Genomic DNA, 21452 nt, shown 5'->3' with positions numbered 1-21452 from the left:
AGGTTTAACATGGGTCCACGTGTCACTTATATACACGTGGCGACACCAAAATGGGTCTGTATGACACGTGGTTGAATACGGGAGTCTGAGCACGACGAAGTTACACTAAGGCATATGCGGGGCAGCAAACTGAAACAGTTGGACACCCAAAAGGCTGCTGCTTGGTGGGTTAGACGAGTTTGGGACCGACACTGCATTAGATGAAGATCAGGTACATACGTAAGTATGACACATGGGTATTTTGTTTTTTACGGGACCAACATTTATGTTCATACAACACCCATCACGATACCCCACCAAACATATTATACAATTTTAAGAGACATTTTATTTGTAAATTAATGTCCAAAAGATACTTATATCATTCACATGATCTAATAATATTAAATTTAAAAAATAATTTTTTTTTTTTTATAAATTAGATTTTATGATATTTGCATGATTAAAAATGTATAGGCTTGTGTAAAACCCATTTAAAAAAAGTAAACGAAAACTTATTATTTTTTAGTATAACTTTTTATTTTTTTAAAAATTATTATTATTTTAAAATTTTAAAAAATTAAATAGAAATTTAAAAAAAAATTATATTTTTATTAAATTTTATATAAAAATTTTATAAAATTAGAATCATGAGATAAAGGATAATTGTGTTTTATGTCGGTGGCAAACCTAAAATATCTTCAGGCGTCGGCCGCACCCCGTCCCCCGCGTGTCAACCCCCTCTCTATCTCTCTCGTGCCGAAACCTAACTTCCTCTGCCGATCAAAGCGTCGTCTTCATCCTCGTGCCCTCGTCTTGTTTTGTGGTCTCTGTTTGTTTTGTTCTTGCTTTGTGCCGTAGTCTCTGTTTTGTGGCTCTGTCTTCGTCGTCGTCTCACACTCTCTTTCTCACGCCGAAACCCTAGCTTCTACTGCCGATCAAAGCGTCGTTTTCGTCTACGGGTATGTCTTGTTCTCTTTGTTCGTTTCGTTCTGGCTTTGTTGATTTTGGGTTTGTTTTGATGAGAATGTTTAAATGTTTGAGCAGTATTTTTATGCGTTAGATCTGTAATGTATTTATGAGTATGTTTTTAGGACTGTTCATCCGATACTAAAGCAAAATATAACCATCCATCGCTGGAGTTAGTTTGAGATTCAATTCCAGATACTAACTCAAACAAATATATTGTTTCTCCCCATATAGTAAATTTCCCCGTCTCTACCTACATGAACAGATCAACCACACCACAAGTTGAAAAAATCACAAGTTATAACTAGAGCTAGTTGATGTACTAGAAAATTAAAAAATGGCATAACTAGAACTAGTTGATGTAGTGATAAAATAAAATAAAACCCCACTACTAAGACGTTCGTAATAAGTGTATCAACAAAATAATCTAAGCTTAATAAAAAAACTGCGCGTATTCTTTTGTTAGAAGACTAGTCACAACCAGAAAGTATAAAAAGCTACAAAATACTCTAAAGATGGTTCAAATTGGATATGTAACATAAATAAGAAAAATGGAGGGGGAAAATTTGAGATTTTGAGAAAAAAATCTAAACTTTGTTTGTAAAGAAACAGATTATAATCACTCAAACCCAAGTTTCATCAATCCGTCAATGGAAACCCTAGCTGCTACATGCAAAAACTTGATATGCAAGGTGTAAGAGAACATGTAATAGGCGAAAAGAAAGAGAGAGATAAGAACTGGATTACATAAATGTAAGGTGGGATCATGTACCAGCTTGTTTGATTCCCAGTAAAAGACTTTCTCGGGAAAGAGTGTCGCAGGGTTTGGTTGGAGACTCGGTAGAGAGAGAGAGAGAGATTTTGAAAAGGCTCTCTGGAAACTAGGCTTTATAGTCAGCATGGGTTGGGGCGGGCTTCCCTGGTTTTAAACTTTACATAATCCTGTACCGTAAAGGTTGCAGCTTTATTTACTGGAAAAAGGGTGGAGAGTCGCCATTTTAGACTGCATACTTAAATCTTTATACTTGCGGTTCTCATTTTGGTTTTAACATTTATAAACAAACTCAAAACACATGTAATTTTGTGCTTATATTAGACATGTAACGCCAATATGTAATTGTATACTCATGTTGAGATTTGTGGGATTTTCATACAATGACACTTGGTATTTGTGGCCGCACACAATTATGAAGTGTGTTATAGCCTACCTAGTTAGGGCATTAGAGTTGTAATTTAGGCTTTGCCATTCTTTGATCAATAAAATTGTTTTCTTATCAAAAAAATGAAGTGTGTTATACAGTGTTTGGGTTTTTAAGGCTCAACACTATTATGGAAAGAGTAAAGCATGAATATTTGCGGAAAAACTTTCGATACTTGAAAGTTGTGTTTTGGCACATTGTAATGATGTGCCTTCCAAATTTGTATAAGCTCAAGAAGCACTTTTGTTATATTTTTTAGATTTGGTTTGAATCAATTCATTATCTCATCAAAGAAATTCACACATCAGTATTTTAGCTGTGTACGTGAACTTCTACATTTTTAATATTTTCATTGCAGCTCAAGTGAAAATGTTCAAGAACACGTTCCAGTCTGGATTTTTGTCCATTCTATACAGCCTTGGGTATGTTGCTTTCTTGTTTCTTTATTTGATTTCTCGTTATCCAAATTACTGATAAAAAACTCTTGTTATCCAAATTAAAGTTTTTATGCGGAAATTCTGATTCTGAAGCTCTCCCTTTGTTTGATATTACAGGAGCAAACCTTTACAGATATGGGACAAAGAAGGTGAGTGGGTTTTGCTAAGCTTTATGTTTTAAGATATTTTTAGCTTTTTGTGGGTTGCAAGCTGAGGATGTTTCAGTTAATCCAAGAGAACTGCTGGTGTGAAATTGAACCCAGGATGTTTCAGTCTACAGCTCACAAGCTCTTCACTTGACCACTAGGCTAATGGATGAATGGTATAAGATGTGCCTTTGGTTGATATATTTTCCCTCTACTGTTAGAAAAACATTCCATGCATAAATTTTCGATGAGATTTGCATTGCATCATTGTTTCCTTTACTTTTTTTTTTTTTTTGTATGCCAAGTGTCTGAAGGCATGATATTTTCTTGTGCATATTAATGAGTTTGGAGTGGTAGTTATTTTAAGATTTTTCTTTGAAGTTCTCTATTCATGAGGCCTTTAATTTGGCTCCTAGGATCACTTTTCATCTGCAGGTGAGCACCTTTTTCTTTTCTTGAGTTTTATATGCCATTAGACAAGGGTGGGGAGTGTTTGCTCGTCATACGAGAATAGTGTTGAGAGATGGTTCAAGAACCCAATTTTGGTACGATATTTGGTGTAGAGATTGGGCTCTCAAGGACTCATTCCCCACTTTGTTTTTACTTGGCCGTGAGCATGAAGCCTCACTGATGGAAATTATGGTGATAGATGGGGATTCAATCTAGTGGAATGTGAACTTCATTAGGTAGGCTCAACATTGGGAAATCAGTACTTTTGTAGATTTCTTCTGACTCTTATACTCCATGAGACGGGGCAACCAAGGATCTGATTCTTTATGGTGGACACCTGCCAGAAAGGGTATATTATCAGTTCGTTCTTTCTATAAAGCCCTTACACTACCGCAGAATAATCAATTTCCATGGAAAATTTTTGGAGAAATAAGGCCCCTCTTCGGGCATCATTTTTTGCATGGACTGTGTCTTTGGGGAAGATTTTAACGATGGATAATCTATGGAAACGAGGGATGATAGTGGTGGAATGATGTTGTATGTGTAAACAAAGTAGTGAGACTGTGGACCATCTTTTACTACATTGTGAGATTGCTAGAGCATTATGGGTAGACATTTTTAGGTGGTTAGAGCTAGTATGGGTTATGCCTGCGACAGTGGTTGAACATTTGGCATACTGGTCAAACCTTGGTGGTATTCCACAAATCTCAGCCGTGTGGAAAATGATTCCTATATGTATTCTTTGGTTTATTTGGTAGGAACGAAATGACCGGATATTTGAAGATCGGGAGCGTTCTATGGAGGAGATTAGATTGCTTCTTGTTAGCACTTTATTTTCTTGGGCCATAACTGTAGATTTTAATGGCCTCGATTTTCATGACTTTCTCATTTCTATTTCTTCTGTCTAATTCGGTATTATCTCTTGTATACTTCCTGTGTACCTAGGCTATGCCTATTCTATTAATAAATTACAATCAATTACCTATAAAAAAAAGTTTAATATGCCAAATTCTTTTTTTTTTCAGTTGTCAATGGCCATGTAAAGCGACTGCAGGATGAAGACATACAATCCAATGTCCTCGAAATAGTTGGGTCAAATATACAATCCACATACATCACATGCCCAGCTGACCCATCTGCAACACTTGGTATAAAACTACCATTTTTGGTAGTGATTGTGAAGAATCTAAAGAAATATTTTACATTTGAGATTCAAGTTTTGGATGATAAGAATGTCAGGCGGCGTTTCCGAGCTTCAAATTTTCAAGTGTGTAAGTCTACCCATGTTTGTGTGATTTATTTATTTCTCCAAATAGCCTCCCCAACCCCTATGCCTTCTTCTTTATTTGCCTTTGCTTGTACATTGTCCACTCTGGAGAAGATTTTGGTAAGACGTGACCACTTTTGTTTATAATTGTTCTGAAGAAATAGTTTTTAGTGATTAAGAATAATTAGTACAAAATATGTATCATTAACTCAGTTGTAACAATTTACCCATGAGCTAATATCTAGATGTAGCTAATATAGTGTTTTGGCATTACGAATTGATTTTGGTAGTCAAGTTGTGAACTTGGTGACATTAAACCTCTCTTCCGTTCATATAGGAAACCCTCTTTCATATTGGGAGGCCTATGGACCATTTGAGAGGGACCAGGGTCATGGAATTGGCAATTTTATATTTCATCTCCATCTCAAAGTTTGACAGTTCTCGTCATATTTAATTATATAATCACCCTTTCTGTATATAAATTTGTTACCTTTTCTAAATAATAAGATATGAGAGTAGTACTATATTTTATGCTGTTTGAAGTGATATGTTAGTTGTATGGAGAGAGTATCTTGAGAAATGTTAATTGGTTCATTCATTTTAATTGGGTGAGACCTAAGTTGTCTAGGTTTACCTTGAGCTTGGATTGTCAGTGAGTGAGGAATGGGAAGATTTTAAGATCTCATTGAGATTTATTGACGGGAATTTGCGTATAGCTAAACCATTTGTTCATTTATTAGTTGGAGATTGCATGATGGGGTTAGTGGATTCACCCAATTGGAAAAACATAATTTAAATAGGATTTTCTAGGCAGCATTTTGAAGTTGTCTTCCATGATCTAATGGTTGCATTAACTGCTTTGTTATATTTTTCTCCTGCAACTTGGATATAGATGTTGGACAATGAACAGTTTTGTTAAATAATTCATTGTTGTTTTGAGAGGTAGCTGCTAGGAAGCATGGAAATTCATGAAGGCACTCAATATTGGTGTTTGCTGCATATCATCTGGAAAGCATAGACATTATTGCGAGTATATGTGGATTTCTCTTTATTTATAAATATATATATATATATATGGATTTATTTTCTTAAATTCATTATTAAATAGTTCGACTCTGAATGCTAATTGTAACATCTTGATTTGGTGATGTAGATCTCCCATCTGTAATAAAGTATGTATGTTATTTAATAAGTCTTAAGGATGTGGAGAGTTTATTTTCTTTATTTTTGTAGGCTGTCACTCGAGTGAAACCATATATCTGCACCATGCCACTGAGGATGGACGAGGGCTGGAATCAAATTCAGTTGAATCTAGCTGATTTTACCAGGAGAGCCTATGGGACCAACTATGTCGAGACTTTGCGTGTTCAGGTTCATGCAAACTGCCGCCTGAGGAGGATATATTTCTCTGACCGCCTATACTCGGAGGAAGAGCTCCCGCCAGAGTTTAAGTTGTATCTGCCCATGCAGGTAATAACTAATCAATTATATGCTCTCACTAATTATTGATATGTAAGTTTTGTACCTTCTCATTTCTTTTTGAAATCGACAGTTTTTATTTAATGATTATATTGCAGAAAGCATGACATATTTCACGACAGGAGAGGCTCCACAAGCAGTTATATCCGAGAGAGTTGGATTTTGAGATCTATGTTGTGAACCATTTTTACTGCCAATTAATCTCGTCTTATCTATCTTTATAAGATGATCCACAGATACAGGTTACCTGCTGTATCTGAATATAGGAGCATGAGTAGGATTGATCATATGCATGCTATACGTTTGGAATTTTAATTCTGAATTCCCTTGCTTATCTTTTGTTAATGATCTAGTGGCACTCCACCACGTGTACAGTTGAAGAATTTGGTGTCTAGTGGCAATGGCTTCACTAATCCAGGCTTCAACCTTTAGTATTGAAATGTAGAGAAAGAACGCCACCAGTATGTGCCAGGTGACCATTACCCACAAGAGAGATGTCCATATCTTACTTAAATGGATGGATTGAGCATTTATTTTAGATGCTTCATTCACATCAGAAACCTTTTTCAAATTTAGTAGGAAATCTGACAAACGAAGAAGACTGTCCAAGGACTCAACTCTGAGTTGACTACAGGTGTGGGCTTACAGGGCTAGGGCTCATAAACCCTCTCATTCATTCAACAATCGGGCTGGTCGGCTACTCTGCAGTTTCCAGAAAAATGGAAATTCAAGATTTGTATTTGTGTTTGAAAGATTAACTTAGTAGTACGTGCATTCGAGATTGGATGATATTAAGTGTGCTATTATAGAATCTCGGTTGATGAGAATGCTCATCAAACGACTCTTTATGTCATTGATATATGACAAGACGATTACAACCATGACTAGTGATATCTGTGAGGCCATGTTCGTTTTCATACTGCCCCGATGAAGGGGTTCAGGTTCAAACATACCGTCTTCACAAATTGAAAGCAACTTCATTTGCTTAAGACCAAAATATTTTCCCAACATAACGAAGCAGCGGCAGTACGGAATATAAAGATGGGCAGTCAGCATGTTTCACTCAATTTTTGCTGCATTCTTTAAACCAGCAAGTTGAAATAGGGGGAAGTTCCAGTGGTTGCGGATAATCGTGATTAGAACGAAGGTATTTCCAAACAGAAACACCAAGCTTGCCATCCAAAGCTGTAGGAAGACAATTCTTGCCTTTGAATTAGCATATACCACCACATCAACCAAGGTGTTTTGAGCTCCCATCCACACAAAAATGCGACATTCGCATATTCATTTAGACTCAGTTTGGATATAAAAATTCCTCTAACTCATCTTAATTCATTTCATTTAATCATTATAATTTTTTCAAATTTTTCATGAAATATAATAAATAAGTTAGCTTCAAATTTTAAAATAATAATAATATTAAAAATAATATTTTAATAATATTTTATTCTTTTATCTCAATTCAACTAAACTATCTCATTATCCTAACCTCTCCTTAATCTTCATATTGCTCCGCTCCATGGTAATGTTAGAGGCAACACAGGCAGGGTATTGCGCCGTAATTACCTGTAAACGCAACACATCCAAGAATTATGTGAGGATCATGCGTGTGACTTTTGAAGGAGCTCTGTTTTGGATGCTAGACAAATTTTCAGTAGATATGTATTTAGTCAAATTTAGTTAAGGGAAATACTAGGTGGCATTCAATTCCAAAGGTAAAGAAAATAAAAGGAAGTATCACAAGGTTCCACCAAAATAAGTATAAAACATGTATTTAGAAATTAACAAACCTTATTAAATGCTACAAAGGCCCCCTTCTCCACAAAAAAGCAGAATAGCAAGTCCTGCTTGAGCTTTTTCAACAAGGAAATCTCATTTTCATAATGGAGATGTATGCGATAGAAGTAGATAGAAAAATTGTCATGGATCTGTAAGAGTAAGATGGTACAGCAGTGCCTCATGTAAGAAATCCCATCCATATAATAGAAGAAAAAACCAGTGAAAGAGAGGAAAACAACCCCAGATACCAACCCAAACATAACTCTCTGCCATGAAATTATTTTCATCAACACATCTCACATATCGTAGTCATAAGTCATATCCGTACAGCTGCCGGTTGACTTTCCTTTGACTAGCAGTTCAATTACTAACGACTGGCTTCTGACCAGAATGGAATAAGTGTGGATGTAGGAAGTGCATAGATGTTGGGATAAATTCTGAAATGGACAACAAGCCCATACCAAGATGCAGCTTTTAACACATTACCTGTAAACCAGAAACATTCAACCATCAGGAGAGTAGGAAGCAAACATATAGAAGTTTATCTACATGAAGACAAAAGTTTATTCAATCCACAAATTAAGCAACGTGCCAAGTAACCATCAAAGGCCTCAGACCAAACATTCTGATATGAAGAAAAGATCCCAGGTAAAGATGAAGCTTATTTTGCTCATATGTATCCGCCAAGGTATTTGAATTTGAAACCACAAAATTCTTCTGCCATAAGTGAGGCTTTTAATAAAATCATGGGGTACTGCCCTCTTTGTTGGAAAAAAGCTCCACACCCCAACCCGCCTCCACAAAACACAGTGTTTGGTAATCGAAGAGGAAAGGGAAGAGGAAAAAAAATTATTGTATGAAAGGAAAGGAAGGAAAAGTGAAGAAGCCTCTGGGTATTGCTTGTTTCAGTTCCTAAACACAAGAGAAAACAGAGTACCATTTTAAGTTTATAGACTTTTATAGCTTCATAGAACATGCATGTGTGGTTAAGAAATAGAAATGTCAGGGCCATAAAAGTAATTGCAACAGAGATGATCCTTTCTTGTCCTTCCATTTCCAAACAAATTTGGATGGCAACGAAATGACAGCCCTGGAAACTAATACCATCCGCATCCTATCTTGTACCTCCAATCAACCAAACTGTGGAAAAGAGATCTTCAAACCTTAGCTTTCTCACTGCCATTTCCTGTCCTGCCTCTCCTCTCCCAAATAAACACTACAAAGCTTTTAGGATTCATGTATGGTCGCCATTAGATACTTCTCATCCTAATTTTTCAAGCCATTATAGGAGGGTAATCCCAGCACTATTCAAAAATATCTAATGAATCCTATAACACTCAACTCTCAAAATGGCATCTAGTAAAACAAAATTGGGGTGGGGGGGGGGGGGGGGGGGGGGGGGGGGGGGTTGACTCATATTTTGTTTAAAGACAACCACATTCTCACCCAAAGACATGCTGATACGAATTGTTCCTTGAAATATTGAAAGTTCCTTTATTCTAATATATATTGCCGGCAAACAGACATGTAAGTGGCCCTTAACCACTTTTGAGCAGTCAATACACAAATTCAGAAACTTAACAATCTGGCATATTTGTAGTAAACACCCTGGTGCAATCTGATGAAAAAGTTAGTATGGAAGTAGAATATATACCATTCATAACACAGATAATGATCCATAGAATCATGGCACAAACAATGGGCTCACAGTTCCCACAGGTTCCAAAATGGATCGAGGAGCCATACCATTACAGAATAGGTGCATGTATTGTCAGGCACCCTGTGTAGCTTTAAAATAGATCTCATAAACAAGCCCACAAGTAAATCTGAAACATGACCATAAACATATTGTTAGGTGCAAAAATCCTTTCACCAAACTCTTTATTTTGTGGCACATGAATTTATGTAAGAGAGGGACTTATCAAAAAATAAATTTATGTAAGAGAGGGAAAAAAAGGATGGAGAGTAATACCATACTGATTCAGGAATCAGGACAACAAAAGGAGAAAAAGGAAATGATAAAATCTATGAAAATAATGCATATGCTAGCAGCCTCAATCCATGTCCAATTGCATAGCTAGCATGTGATATCCTTTTGCTCTGATATCTAAAAGGCAAAATATTTGAGACCACACAAAGAGCATTTCTACAAATCACACACCCTTGAGGCATATAATTATGAAGAGAGAAGTTCAATATCAGAAGCCGAGAAGAGAAATTTCCCCCATGATCTATGAATGACTGTATTTGGAATGAGCACTAAAGTAAGCAAAGGAGAGTAACTATATGCCATTCTTTAGTAAGGGGAATCTCCTGAAGCCATTAAAGCAGCAGCATCAGAAAAGACAAGGTAATCAACATCCTGTATATCTAACCTCCACATGACTATCTTGCCATTCTCAATAGACGATTAGAATGACACGAAAAATTGGGGAAAAGTGAAGCAGTGAGCGTATAAGTGATAATGCACAAAAATCAGATTTGGAAAGATTGACACCTGATTGCGTGATCTCCAGCTGCAGTGATTAAATGCTTGATTTCTTGTAACTGTTGTACAGCTTTACAATTCCTAAAATCTCGTATTTTCCGTTACAATGTACAGCCACACTTGTATCTATATATACAGATATCAAATACAAAGAAAATATAATTTCTCCCAAATATATCCTGTTTAGAGCGTACATTGACTAAAGTCATTGCTGAAAGGAAACAAATATGGAACTAATTAAGCTCAAAGATTATGCATAACGCAAGGCCACACATATCATGAAAATAATGAACATGAGAAGAAATTCCGTACCACACAGTAATTAGAGTTGCCCGCGGTAATCAACTGCCAAACCCAACTAGGCAGCTGCCCCTTTATCTATCCATTATATTGGCGGATTTTTTTAGCCCCCCATCTATGCATGTGGAAACCAAAGGAAAAAAAAACCTTCTTATCATGTACGATAACATGCGCTGCAATCATTAACACACCAAAACGATATAAGTTCCGTGACAATCTGAATTTTGAAGCACAGAACAAATTCACAAAAGACCAGAAATGGAATATCTAAAAACAACAATTATTAAATTTAGCATATCGAAAGTACCCATCTTTTCTTTCTCTGAAAAAAAAAAAAAAAAAACAAACTTTGAATGCAAATGCCTCAAAATTGTTAAAAACGGGAACAAATAGAGCATGGTTTCTTTTTTCTTTAACATTTTTTTTTTAAACAATTCGCATGAACAAACAACTAGTGAACGAATATTAACAATCAACAGGACTGAGATCTCAACTTAAAAAACAAAAATCAAATTGGAAAAAAAAAAAAAGCTTACGACTTTTGGCTCTCTGATCTCTTCTCCCAAGTCCCAAGCTCCCCCCACTAACCCTACAGAACAGGTGAAGAAACCCAAGAGATGATGACCTTTATTCTTGGATCCTAACGTGACCCGAGAAGTCTGAGCTCTGAATCCTATAGTCTCTCTTGCCCCACTCACTCTCTTTCTCTTTCCGTCTGGCCGCGCGGGAAAACCAGGATGGTCAGGATCATGCCATGCCCGACACATGGCACATGCAATCGGGATTCGACACGTCACCGAGTTAGGTTTTTTTACCGCCAATATTTAACGCCGTTACGGGATTTCCTTGGACGGTGAAATCTGGTTTGTGCGCGGGATTTCCTGACGCTTCCACGGGAACACAAGTGTGGGCTGGGCCGTTTAGTTTTGTTTACCGAAGTTACGGACTAATCTATAAATATTGCATAATTTTTTATTTTTTTTTTCAAAAATTGAAAGATTAAATATGAAATTTATATGAAATAAATTATTTTAAAAAAAATTATATAATATTTATATATTTTATCATTATATCTAATATTATTTGTTTTAATATTTCGTTAGAAACTGCCAATTAATGTGCAGGACTTCTGACTCTCCCACAAGGATACAAGTGTGGGTTGGGCCGTTTTGTTTGTTTAAAACAGTTACGGACGGTTTGGATATTTTGTTAAGAGAAATGATTTTACAGTTATAAAATGTATAAATATAAAATTAGTGTGAAAAAAATTTATATTTTAATATTAAATATTACTTTTTTTAAAAAAAAATTACTCTATATTTCTATATTTCTTGGGTGTATATTATTATTTTTTTAAAATTATATTATATTTTATTTTAGGAGTGTATATAGCATTATTATAATCACTGCCACGTAACGTCAGGCCGACTTTCAAGCCAGAATCAGCCAGACCTTCACCGTCCAAGGAAATCCCGTAACGGCGTTAAATTTTGGCGGTAAAAAAAATCTAACTTTGTGACGTGTCGAACCCCTATTGCATGTGCCTGTGTCGGGGATGATGTTGATGAGATGCGGATGACCATGCTGTTTTTCCCGCGCTACCTCAAGCAGGGTTTCCCCAAAAAGAACTCCTAATAGAAGAGTGAGAGAGAAAGAGAGAGACTCAGAGAAAGAAAGATAGGTTTCAGAGCTCAGAACGTTCTCTGATTAGCTTTGGATCTAACGAGAAACGCCGTTGTTTCTCGGGTTTCTTCTCTTGATCTGTAGGGTTTGTTCGCTTGGGAAGAGAGATCAGCCAGGCGAAAGTCGTAAGCTTTTCTCTTTTTTTGTCCTTTTATTTCTTTAGTCGAATTTTATTTTTATGTTTTTCAATTGAGATCTCAGCCTTGTTGTTTGTTTAAGTTCTTGCACTAGCTGTTTTTTTAATGTGAATTATTTCAAACAAAAGCAACAATGCCATATTTGTCTTTGTTTTTAACAATTTGGAAGTAATTGCCTTGTATTTCAGAAGCAAATTCTGCTTTAGCCTTTTTCCCAGAGAAAGCAAAGATAATTTCTTTCTATACGTTATATTAACTGCACGTTAATTGCTGTTATTCGATATTTCATTACTGGTATTTGCAAATTTGGTTTGTGTGTTTGACTTCCAAGTTTTTGGTTTGCTTTAGTAGGTTTTCAGATTGATTGAAGGAAATTCGGAAGTCCAAAGTTTGCGTTAAATCGAAACTGAAAATAGCTGAAAATAGAGATTTTTTTTTTTTTTTTATAAGGTTTGAGCTTGGTGCATCATTGGCTTAGATTGGGTCGGCCAGGGTTTGGACGCGTTGAACTAGATTAGAGTATGGAAGACGCTAAACCTTCGCACGCAACAGCTACAATTTTGCATTCCAGTAGCGGCAATATGGACCCCGCTGAAGCTCGATTCACAGAGTTCTGCAAGGTCTTGTTTTTGTTTCATTGTTATTGGCAGTTTCATTTTGATTTCTTTTTTATTTTTCAAGAGTCGGTTTCCTGTGAATTAAATATGGGTTTTGGTGACAGGATGGACTGTCATTGAATGAGATCATTTGTACCAAAGCTATGAAGCTGTTGAAAGAAACCAAACCTCTCCTGACTAACAGTTCAGTTATTGGAAATGGAACGGTATATTCTGTTACTCTTTCTTGTTCACGTTGGAGTTGCACGTAAGAAAGATTGTTATGTGACATTAACAGAACTGTGTTTATCTGTGCCAGCCCGAAGAAGCAGAAAGGTTTTGGTTTGCATTTGTTTTATATTCTGTGAAAAGGCTAAGTGAGAAGAATGGAGATAGTGAGCAGCTAGGGTCTGATGATAATGGGTTTACCTTATGTCAGATACTGAGAGCAGCAAAGCTGACGTACAATTTTAGACTTGCAGTTTTTCTTTTTAGTGTTGGTGATTGATTGCTTTCTTTGATTATCATCGTCCTATTTTTTGTTTCACAGCATTGTGGACTTCTTTAAGGAGCTTCCGCATTTCGTTGTTAAGGTCGGTCCAATTTTGAGTAATTTATACGGTGCAGATTGGGAGAACAGACTAGAGGTATTAATGTGATAGAGAATTATGCTCATATTTTAAGAGGGTCATGTCGATATGCATCTATTCTGTATAGTTATTCCTTTTTTTCGTTGAGCTTCTTAATGGTTCTGTATTCATTTTTGTTGAATCAGGCGAAGGAGTTGCAGGCTGATTTTGTGCACTTGAGTCTTCTTAGCAAGTGGGTATCTTCTTCTGTATCTTTTTTTTCCCTTCAAAAGATGTCTTTGGTATCTAATGCATTATCAACTACTTGGAAAATTCTTTTAAATAAATAATTGAACTGAACAAAAGCTATTTACCAATGGAGCTTTGTGAATTTTTAGACTATCTGGGGTGGAATATGCTGTACTTGTGAAAGTAAAGAGATCACTAGTGATGTTACATCAATACTCAGTTAAAGTAAACTATACTAATCTAATTGCTAGTTGCAAATGTCTGCTAAAACATGTCCTGGCAAGGGAGGTATGCATTATAGATTATCTAGGATATTGTTTATACTTCAGATTGTTTATAATATGATTCTGATGTCACATTAGAATTTTTTGCAATAAGCAATTGCACTAAATTTGATTCTTATTAAGGCAATAAGCCTCTTCACTTTCAGTGTCATCTCTTGATAATTTGAAAAATTTCTTACTTATATGACATAAATGTCTCATGAAACTGATACAAGGTACTACGAACGTGTGTACCGGGATTTGTTTGTCACAAATGAAGCAAATGCTGATAAGCAGTCAGCTGTTACCAGTATATCTGGTTATGTCTCAGACTACCATCGGTTTGGATGGTTGCTGTTTTTGGCACTCCGTGTACATGTGTTCAGCCGTTTTAAGGACTTGGTGACCTGCACAAATGGTTTGGTTTCTGTATTGGTGAGTTACATTCTTGCATTAATTAATTTCTTGCTTGCTTAATAAAGTGCTGCAATGGGGTCTGGTTATGGGCACAACATGTTTTGCTTTTCTTTTTTCCTTTTTCAAATGATGAGAAATGGTTGGTGCAATAAGTTCTGAACTTAAAGGACAATCTGAAAATTATGAAAGTTGAACATTTAATGTGTCATACACTACGAATTGGCAATTTCATGCAATCTGAAAGGCAGGAAAAAACAATTGACATATCGTACATTATGAATTGGCAGTTTCACCACATTTATAATATTCTTTCATCCACACTCATTACCTTGAACATTTTGAAGACGTGTAGTAGTAAAGAAAAGAACAATATTATTGTCTAGTAATAAAGATGATAGCAATTTCATTAAGAATATTCTCTCACGGCCTTTTTTGAAATCTGTGACAGGCTATCTTAATTATTCACGTTCCCGTTCACTTCAGAAACTTCAATGTACATGATGATCGACGTTTTGGTAATTTTTATTTTTTTGCTCTTTTGGCATATTCATTAAATGTTCTCATTGTTTCTAGAACAGCGGTCCTTTTATTACATTGTTCATGGTTATTTAGACCCTTTTTTCCTTAAATTTTGGAGGAGTTTGACTTTGTCATTCTTCATTTGTGCTGATTCTATTAATATGTGGTTCAGTTAAGAAAGATGGGACAAGGGTGGACATCCTTGCATCACTTTCCAACATTTTTGATACCTCTGAACATGAATTGAGAAAAACAATGGAAAAGGCCAATAATATATTAGTGGATATTTTGAAGAAAACACCACGTCCAGCATCTGAGTGTAGAAGCAAAAACATGGAGAACATTGATACAGGTTATTGAAAATTTCCCTGCAGATAGATATTCTATAATTACTGATTATAAGTATAGGTTACCGAGTTTCATTTATTTATATTTCTAAAATCTCAATACTTACGCAGATGGTTTGACATATTTTGAAGACCTACTGGAGGACTCATCCTTATCATCCAGTTTAGGTAATTTGGAAAGGAATTATGATGATGCTATTCGTAGCAAGGGCGAACTGGATGAAAGGGTGTTTATTAATGATGAGGACATCAAACTTGTTTCTGGAAGCTTGTCTGGAGGTGATGTGAACATGAGTGGTGTCAAGGTATGTTTTCTGTGAAGAATGTGCATCATTTAAAGTCATTGTAGTGGTGCAAATATTTGTTACTGTTTCTATTATGTATAGAACAAAAATAGTTGATATTGATATTTGTTCTTTTACAGAGAGAATTTGATTCAATTTCATCACCAGCCAAAACAATTACCAATCAATTCTCTCCACAGTGCTCTCCTGCATCTAATGCAAATGGTATTCTTGGTGGTGCTAGTTCAAAGATGGCAGCTACACCTGTAAGCACAGCAATGACAACTGCAAAGTGGCTTAGGACTGTCATCTCTCCACTTCCATCACAACCCTCAGTAGAGCTGGAGCGTTTCCTGGCATCATGTGATAGGGATGTAACTGATGATGTTGCATATAGGGCACAAGTAATATTGCAGGCTATATTTCCAAACAGTGGTCTGGGAGAGCGCTGTGTGACTGGAAATCTGCAAAGCGCAAACCTCATGGACAACATCTGGGAAGAACAAAGAAAACATGAAGCACTCAAATTATATTATAGGGTATTGGAAGCAATGTGTAGAGCAGAGGCCCAAATACTTCATGCAAATAATTTGACCTCTTTGTTAACTAATGAGAGGTTCCATAGATGTATGCTTGCCTGTTCTGCCGAACTGGTTCTAGCGACACATAAGACTGTCACAATGTTGTTTCCTGCAGTGTTGGAGAGGACTGGCATTACATCTTTTGATCTTAGCAAGGTCATAGAGAGTTTCATTAGACATGAGGAATCCCTCCCGAGAGAATTGAGGCGACATCTAAACTCATTGGAAGAACGACTTTTGGAGAGCATGGTATGGGAAAAGGGTTCCTCAATGTATAATTCTTTGATAGTCGCAAGGCCTAGTCTCTCTGCAGAAATAAATCGTCTTGGGTTAATGGCAGAACCAATGCCATCTTTAGATGCAATTTCCATGCATAATAAATTTCCTTGTGGAGGGTTACCTCCCGTGGCTTCTTTGCAGAAACATGAGACTTCACTAGGTAATGATTTTTTGACTGTTCAAAATCACATAAATAATTATGTGCAATGCATAGGTTATTTGACATAAAAAAAGGTTGTACTATGAATGAAGTGTTAAACCATGGTAGCCATTACGGGCTGTGCAGAGTAGTTTTGGCAAATACAGGTTTTGAACTCATGACGTCCATCCATTATGTATATGCCCTAACTACAAAGCTACGATGCACAGAAGTAGTTGGAATAGCTTTATTTTGTTGAAACAAAATGTGATTCTGATTTAATTAATATATACTGTATTACTGTTGCTATTCAGGTCAGAATGGGGATATCAGGTCTCCAAAAAGACTCTGCACAGATTACCGAAGTGTATTAGTAGAGCGGAATTCCTTCACATCACCTGTCAAGGATCGCCTCCTGAACAACATTAAATCGAAGCTACCCCCACCTGCTTTGCAGTCTGCATTTGCTAGGTACCATTTTATGTAGATCTAGGCTTGGAAGACCAGAATTGATGGATCTAATTTATTTTCATCTTTGCGTTTTTATAGCTCTTCTTTAACTTGGGATTCTGCCTTTGGATATTCATGTGTGCAGTCCAACAAGGCCAAATCCAGGTGGTGGAGGGGAGACGTGTGCAGAAACTGGAATCAATATATTCTTTACCAAGGTATTAGGCACATTTATGAGGAATCACTTTTGCGTTTTTCTGTTGGATGCATTATGTAAGGTTTTGGTTGCTCGGAGCCATCCAATTTGAAGCTTTTGTGTTAGGATGATAATTTTTTGTGTAGATATATACATCAAACTGTTGTGGATATTTGTTTGTACAATGATATTGGAGACCAATCCTGAAGTGGATTTATTCTGTAGTGCTTCCACCCCCCCCCCCCCCCCCCCCCCCCCCCCCCAAAAAAAAAACCCCCATTTCTTTGAGCTGTATATGTGGTCAAACGTACAATTTTTGAATTTAACAAATGAAGTAAAGTAGTAAACATCTGTTCCTGTCATGAATTGTACTTGTTTTCCATCTCACCTCACTTTTTGGTTTTAGTTAGGATTCGGTTGCTTTGTCCTTTTAGTTGCATTAACAGTTACATATTGTACGTGTGATTTCTAGATAACTAAGTTGGCAGCTGTCAGAATCAATGGTATGGTTGAAAGGCTACAACTATCTCAGCAGATAAGAGAGAATGTCTACTCTATTTTTCAACAAATCCTAAGTCAGCGGACATCTCTATTTTTTAACCGTCACATTGACCAGATCATCCTCTGTTGCTTCTATGGAGTTGCAAAGGTTTGCTATGACGAACTTGTGAGAGATTTTGGGCTGATGTTCAATCATTTTAATTTTTTCTCACTCTTGCCATGTTCTGGACTGCAGATATCTCAACTCGCCCTGACCTTTAGGGAAATTATTTACAACTATAGCAAACAACCGCAATGTAAACCACAAGTTTTCCGCAGTGTGTTTGTTGATTGGTCATTAGCACGGCACAATGGGGTACTGTCACCTAATCTCTATTTAATTGTCATTCAGTCTTCTGGGTAAGTTTTAACAGAGTGGTTTGGAAACAGAGAACATCACAGGAACATGTTGATATCATTACATTTTACAATAAAATCTTTGTTCCTGCTGTAAAGCCTCTGCTGGTTGAGCTTAGCCCTTCTGGAACAACTACAAAAACTAACCGAGTTCCTGAAGTCAACAATAATGATGGTATGCATTTTTTGCGAATTTATATATTATCATCATGCTCATTAATTGCAATTTGCATCGTGCTAGCCATTACCTGATATGCTTCTTCTCTCTTTTCTGGCTGATTAGCGCAATGTCCTGGATCACCTAAAATGTCTCCTTTCCCAAGTCTCCCTGATATGTCCCCTAAGAAAGTATCAGCAGCGCACAATGTATACGTCTCTCCATTGCGATCGTCAAAGGTACTTGTGTTTTTCTTAGTGTTCATATTTATGGGCTTTGCTCCTTTACCACTTCATTTTCAAATTAGTTGATGTCACATACATATAAGCCTGCTAGAGCAAAGGACAAAAAAGAATTTGGATCTTCACGTATTATGTGAAATTATTTTAGATATTTGAAGTATGCTTGTTTTATTTTATACGGGATCCCATTTGTGGGTTGAGTTAGTATGCATCTCCATCAGAGTAATGCAAGTCTGTTACATTTTCAATTTGATGGAACCTGGCATATTTGGATACAAAGAAAGTTTTCAAAGTTTTGCACAAAAAAATTTCAATTTCAATCCAAACATCTTTAGATCTCCAAAAAAATTATTTCTCCAAAACAATTTTTATCCAATTATTTGCCTATTTTTCTGTGAAAATATACAAAACACAAAAAAGCACAACTAAAAAGCCCTCCCATCTTCCTGTAAAGTTGACTTTGATGTTTCAACTAATTTTGCTTTGAGAGTTCTACCAGTTTTCTTATCAGTTTTTCTATACACATGCACACACAGATAATCACTTGATACATTTGTCAAACTTGGTGCTTGAATGTCCGCCAAAGAATGATGCCTTTAAAAACATAATGCAAACAAATTTAACTCAGCACGAAATTACCTAAGCTTATAGATTTCAACCATGGTCTTGGCCTTTTCTGAGCAGGTGTTATTTTTATAACCTTGTATATGAGTTTCTTATTTGGTCTTGCTATGGGTTTTTGGGTGGCTCAATGATATATTTGATGTAATTGAAAAAAGATCGATGAGGTTTGGATAGTGAGTTGAGATGAAAGTTAAATAAAATATTATTAGAATATTATTTTTTAATATTATTATTGTTTTGGGCTTTGAAAAAAATGAATTGTTTATTATATTTTGTGTGAAAATTTGGAAAAGTTGTAATGATTAGATGAGTTGAGATCAACTCTGAATCCAAGAGGGAGAATCTTGATCTCAAAGCATGAACTTGGCATCAAAACAAGTTGAATTAGTGGAGTGCTCTGTTCTCAAGTTAAAGTTAGGTTCTTCATATTCGTGGATCTACTTATCAATTCATCATTCCAAAATTAAACTCTGAATATTTTTACAGATGGATGCTCTAATCTCACATAGCTCAAAAAGTTACTATGCTTGCGTTGGAGAGAGTACTCATGCATATCAGAGCCCTTCAAAAGACCTGAGTGCCATCAATAACCGCTTGAATGGGTATGCTTTTCTACATGCCTTCCAACTTCTGAGGTTTGGCATTTTTTCTCTTTTTCCCTTGTACTACATCTTCATATGCATTGCTTTTTTCCTGCAGCAACCGAAAGTTAAGAGGCACCCTTAACTTCGATGATGTTGATGTTGGGTTGGTTAGTGATTCTATGGTGGCCAACAGCCTATACCTCCAGAATGGGAGTTGCACATCCTCATTAGGTGCACCGCTGAAAACTGAGCAACCCGACTCCTAATCTGGTGGTCATGATGACCCTATATGTAAATTCAAGTTCTTCTCTCATTCTTTATATATTTTAATCTACACTTGTTTTAAGCTTGTGACACGGGTGTGGTATGAGCGGTTTAGGAATGGCTGCCACCACCCCACTTGCACATATAGGTAGGTAGAACCGTAGATATGGAGCTTTAACAAATGTAGTTGACTCTGAATGACTAATTTTATAAAAATCGTTTGCTTCTTATGGTTGTTTCAAGTCGTTATTGATCTTCTACCTGTGCCTATACATTGATATCATCACCTGGCATCGGAGTTCGTCATTAATCTTTTCTACTTCTCTTCCCCGGTTGTCTTGAGAGGTGTAACCATTTGTATCGTTGGGTTTCCGCTGGATATGTAACTGAGGGTGCGGGGTGTGATTTTGACCATTCCAAATATGCGTAGGATGAAATAAGTGTTTTTTTTTTTTTTAAATTGGCACCGGGTGTCCAATAACAGCCTCCCAATTAATCACAGGAGTGCACAGGCCCTCATCAGGAATTTTCTGCAAGTGCACTTCAGATAATTCTAGAAAAAAATCTCAGTACAATGACCTTTAAAGATTGTTTGCATTCAATGAGATTTGACCCTTAGACCTGATAAGAGCATACTCTCAAGTCCAATATCTTTACCACTTGAGCCAACTCTTAGGGGATAGGATGAAATAAGTTTAATTGTGGCTAGGAGTGTAACTAATCTAGTTTTGAACATTTTAGAATCAAACTGGTATATACTGGTTTTTATAATTGAAGAGCCGATGACATACCAGTTACATTTATAAACCGATACTTTCAAATTTTATCCATTCTGGTCTGGTTTTTTCAGTATATTATATGGTATATTATAATATATAATAATATAGTAATAATATATTATAGTATATTATAAAATATATTATAATTGTATTAATTATATTATAGACTGTAATGATATATTATAATATAGTGATATAAGATTTTAAAATTTAATATTATATTAATTATTAATTAATTATATAATATAAAATTATTTTATATATAATTATATATAATATAAAAAAACTTATAGAAAATATTTTATATAATATAAAAAATTAATATATACATATATAAACCGTTCTGGTTTGGTTCGGTCCGGAGACAAAAAAAAAAAAGAAAATCAGAACCAGATCAATTTTGATCAGTTTTGAGAAAAATAAAACCAGTACCGAACTAAACCAAACCCACTTGTCCAGTCTGGTTTATCTGTTCACCTTTTTTTTTTTTTATTCTTAATTGCGACAGTGCCTTGTTCAAAATTGAAGATGTGGATTTTAATATTTATATTATCCTTACGTGTGGGTCAAACTTTTCTTTAATTTGACGTGTAAGACCAATATATAGAATATTTTATTCAATTAGGTAAAGTTAAGAGTTAGTTTCAAATTCAAAACATGTATACAACACTATATTAAATCATCTCTTATCTCCAGCGTATAA

The 21452-nt window shown here is 35.8% G+C and overlaps 2 protein-coding genes and 1 pseudogene across 6 annotated transcripts; 2 read left to right on the top strand and 1 right to left on the bottom strand.

Annotated features, from left to right (window-relative positions):
• The first annotated feature begins 653 nt into the window (after positions 1-653).
• LOC122294063 (cilia- and flagella-associated protein 20) lies at positions 654-6807 on the top strand. Of its 5 annotated transcripts, none has more exons than XR_006237465.1 (8): positions 654-941; positions 2506-2569; positions 2702-2733; positions 4206-4447; positions 5681-5917; positions 6025-6168; positions 6280-6398; positions 6506-6807. XR_006237465.1 is itself a non-coding variant. In XM_043102519.1 (6 exons), the coding sequence occupies exons 2-6, from the start codon at positions 2517-2519 to the stop codon at positions 6031-6033; spliced, it is 573 nt and encodes a 190-aa protein (XP_042958453.1). In that variant the 5' UTR covers positions 654-941; positions 2506-2516; the 3' UTR covers positions 6034-6271. The 5 variants fall into 5 exon arrangements, 2 of the variants coding, with proteins under 2 accessions (XP_042958453.1, XP_042958454.1); XR_006237464.1 differs by having other exon boundaries at positions 6503-6807; XR_006237463.1 differs by having other exon boundaries at positions 6280-6807.
• On the bottom strand, positions 6713-11333 carry LOC122294062 (annotated as a pseudogene).
• A 759-nt stretch (positions 11334-12092) lies between these two features.
• Positions 12093-20212, top strand: LOC122294828 (retinoblastoma-related protein-like). Its single transcript, XM_043103812.1, has 19 exons — positions 12093-12301; positions 12764-12933; positions 13035-13136; positions 13229-13371; positions 13460-13556; positions 13685-13731; positions 14227-14425; positions 14856-14922; positions 15099-15278; positions 15385-15578; positions 15698-16577; positions 16871-17027; positions 17152-17224; positions 17675-17851; positions 17939-18058; positions 18133-18274; positions 18383-18495; positions 19609-19724; positions 19822-20212. Exons 2-19 carry the CDS (start codon positions 12835-12837, stop codon positions 19970-19972), a joined length of 3057 nt encoding a protein of 1018 aa, XP_042959746.1. The 5' UTR covers positions 12093-12301; positions 12764-12834; the 3' UTR covers positions 19973-20212.
• The last annotated feature ends 1240 nt before the right edge of the window (positions 20213-21452 follow it).

This window comes from Carya illinoinensis, chromosome 14 (genome assembly GCF_018687715.1).
Source record: "Carya illinoinensis cultivar Pawnee chromosome 14, C.illinoinensisPawnee_v1, whole genome shotgun sequence".
Taxonomy (NCBI): Eukaryota; Viridiplantae; Streptophyta; class Magnoliopsida; order Fagales; family Juglandaceae; genus Carya; species Carya illinoinensis.
The sequence above is the reverse complement of the archived record's forward strand: the minus strand, read 5'-3'. Positions and strand labels throughout refer to the sequence as shown.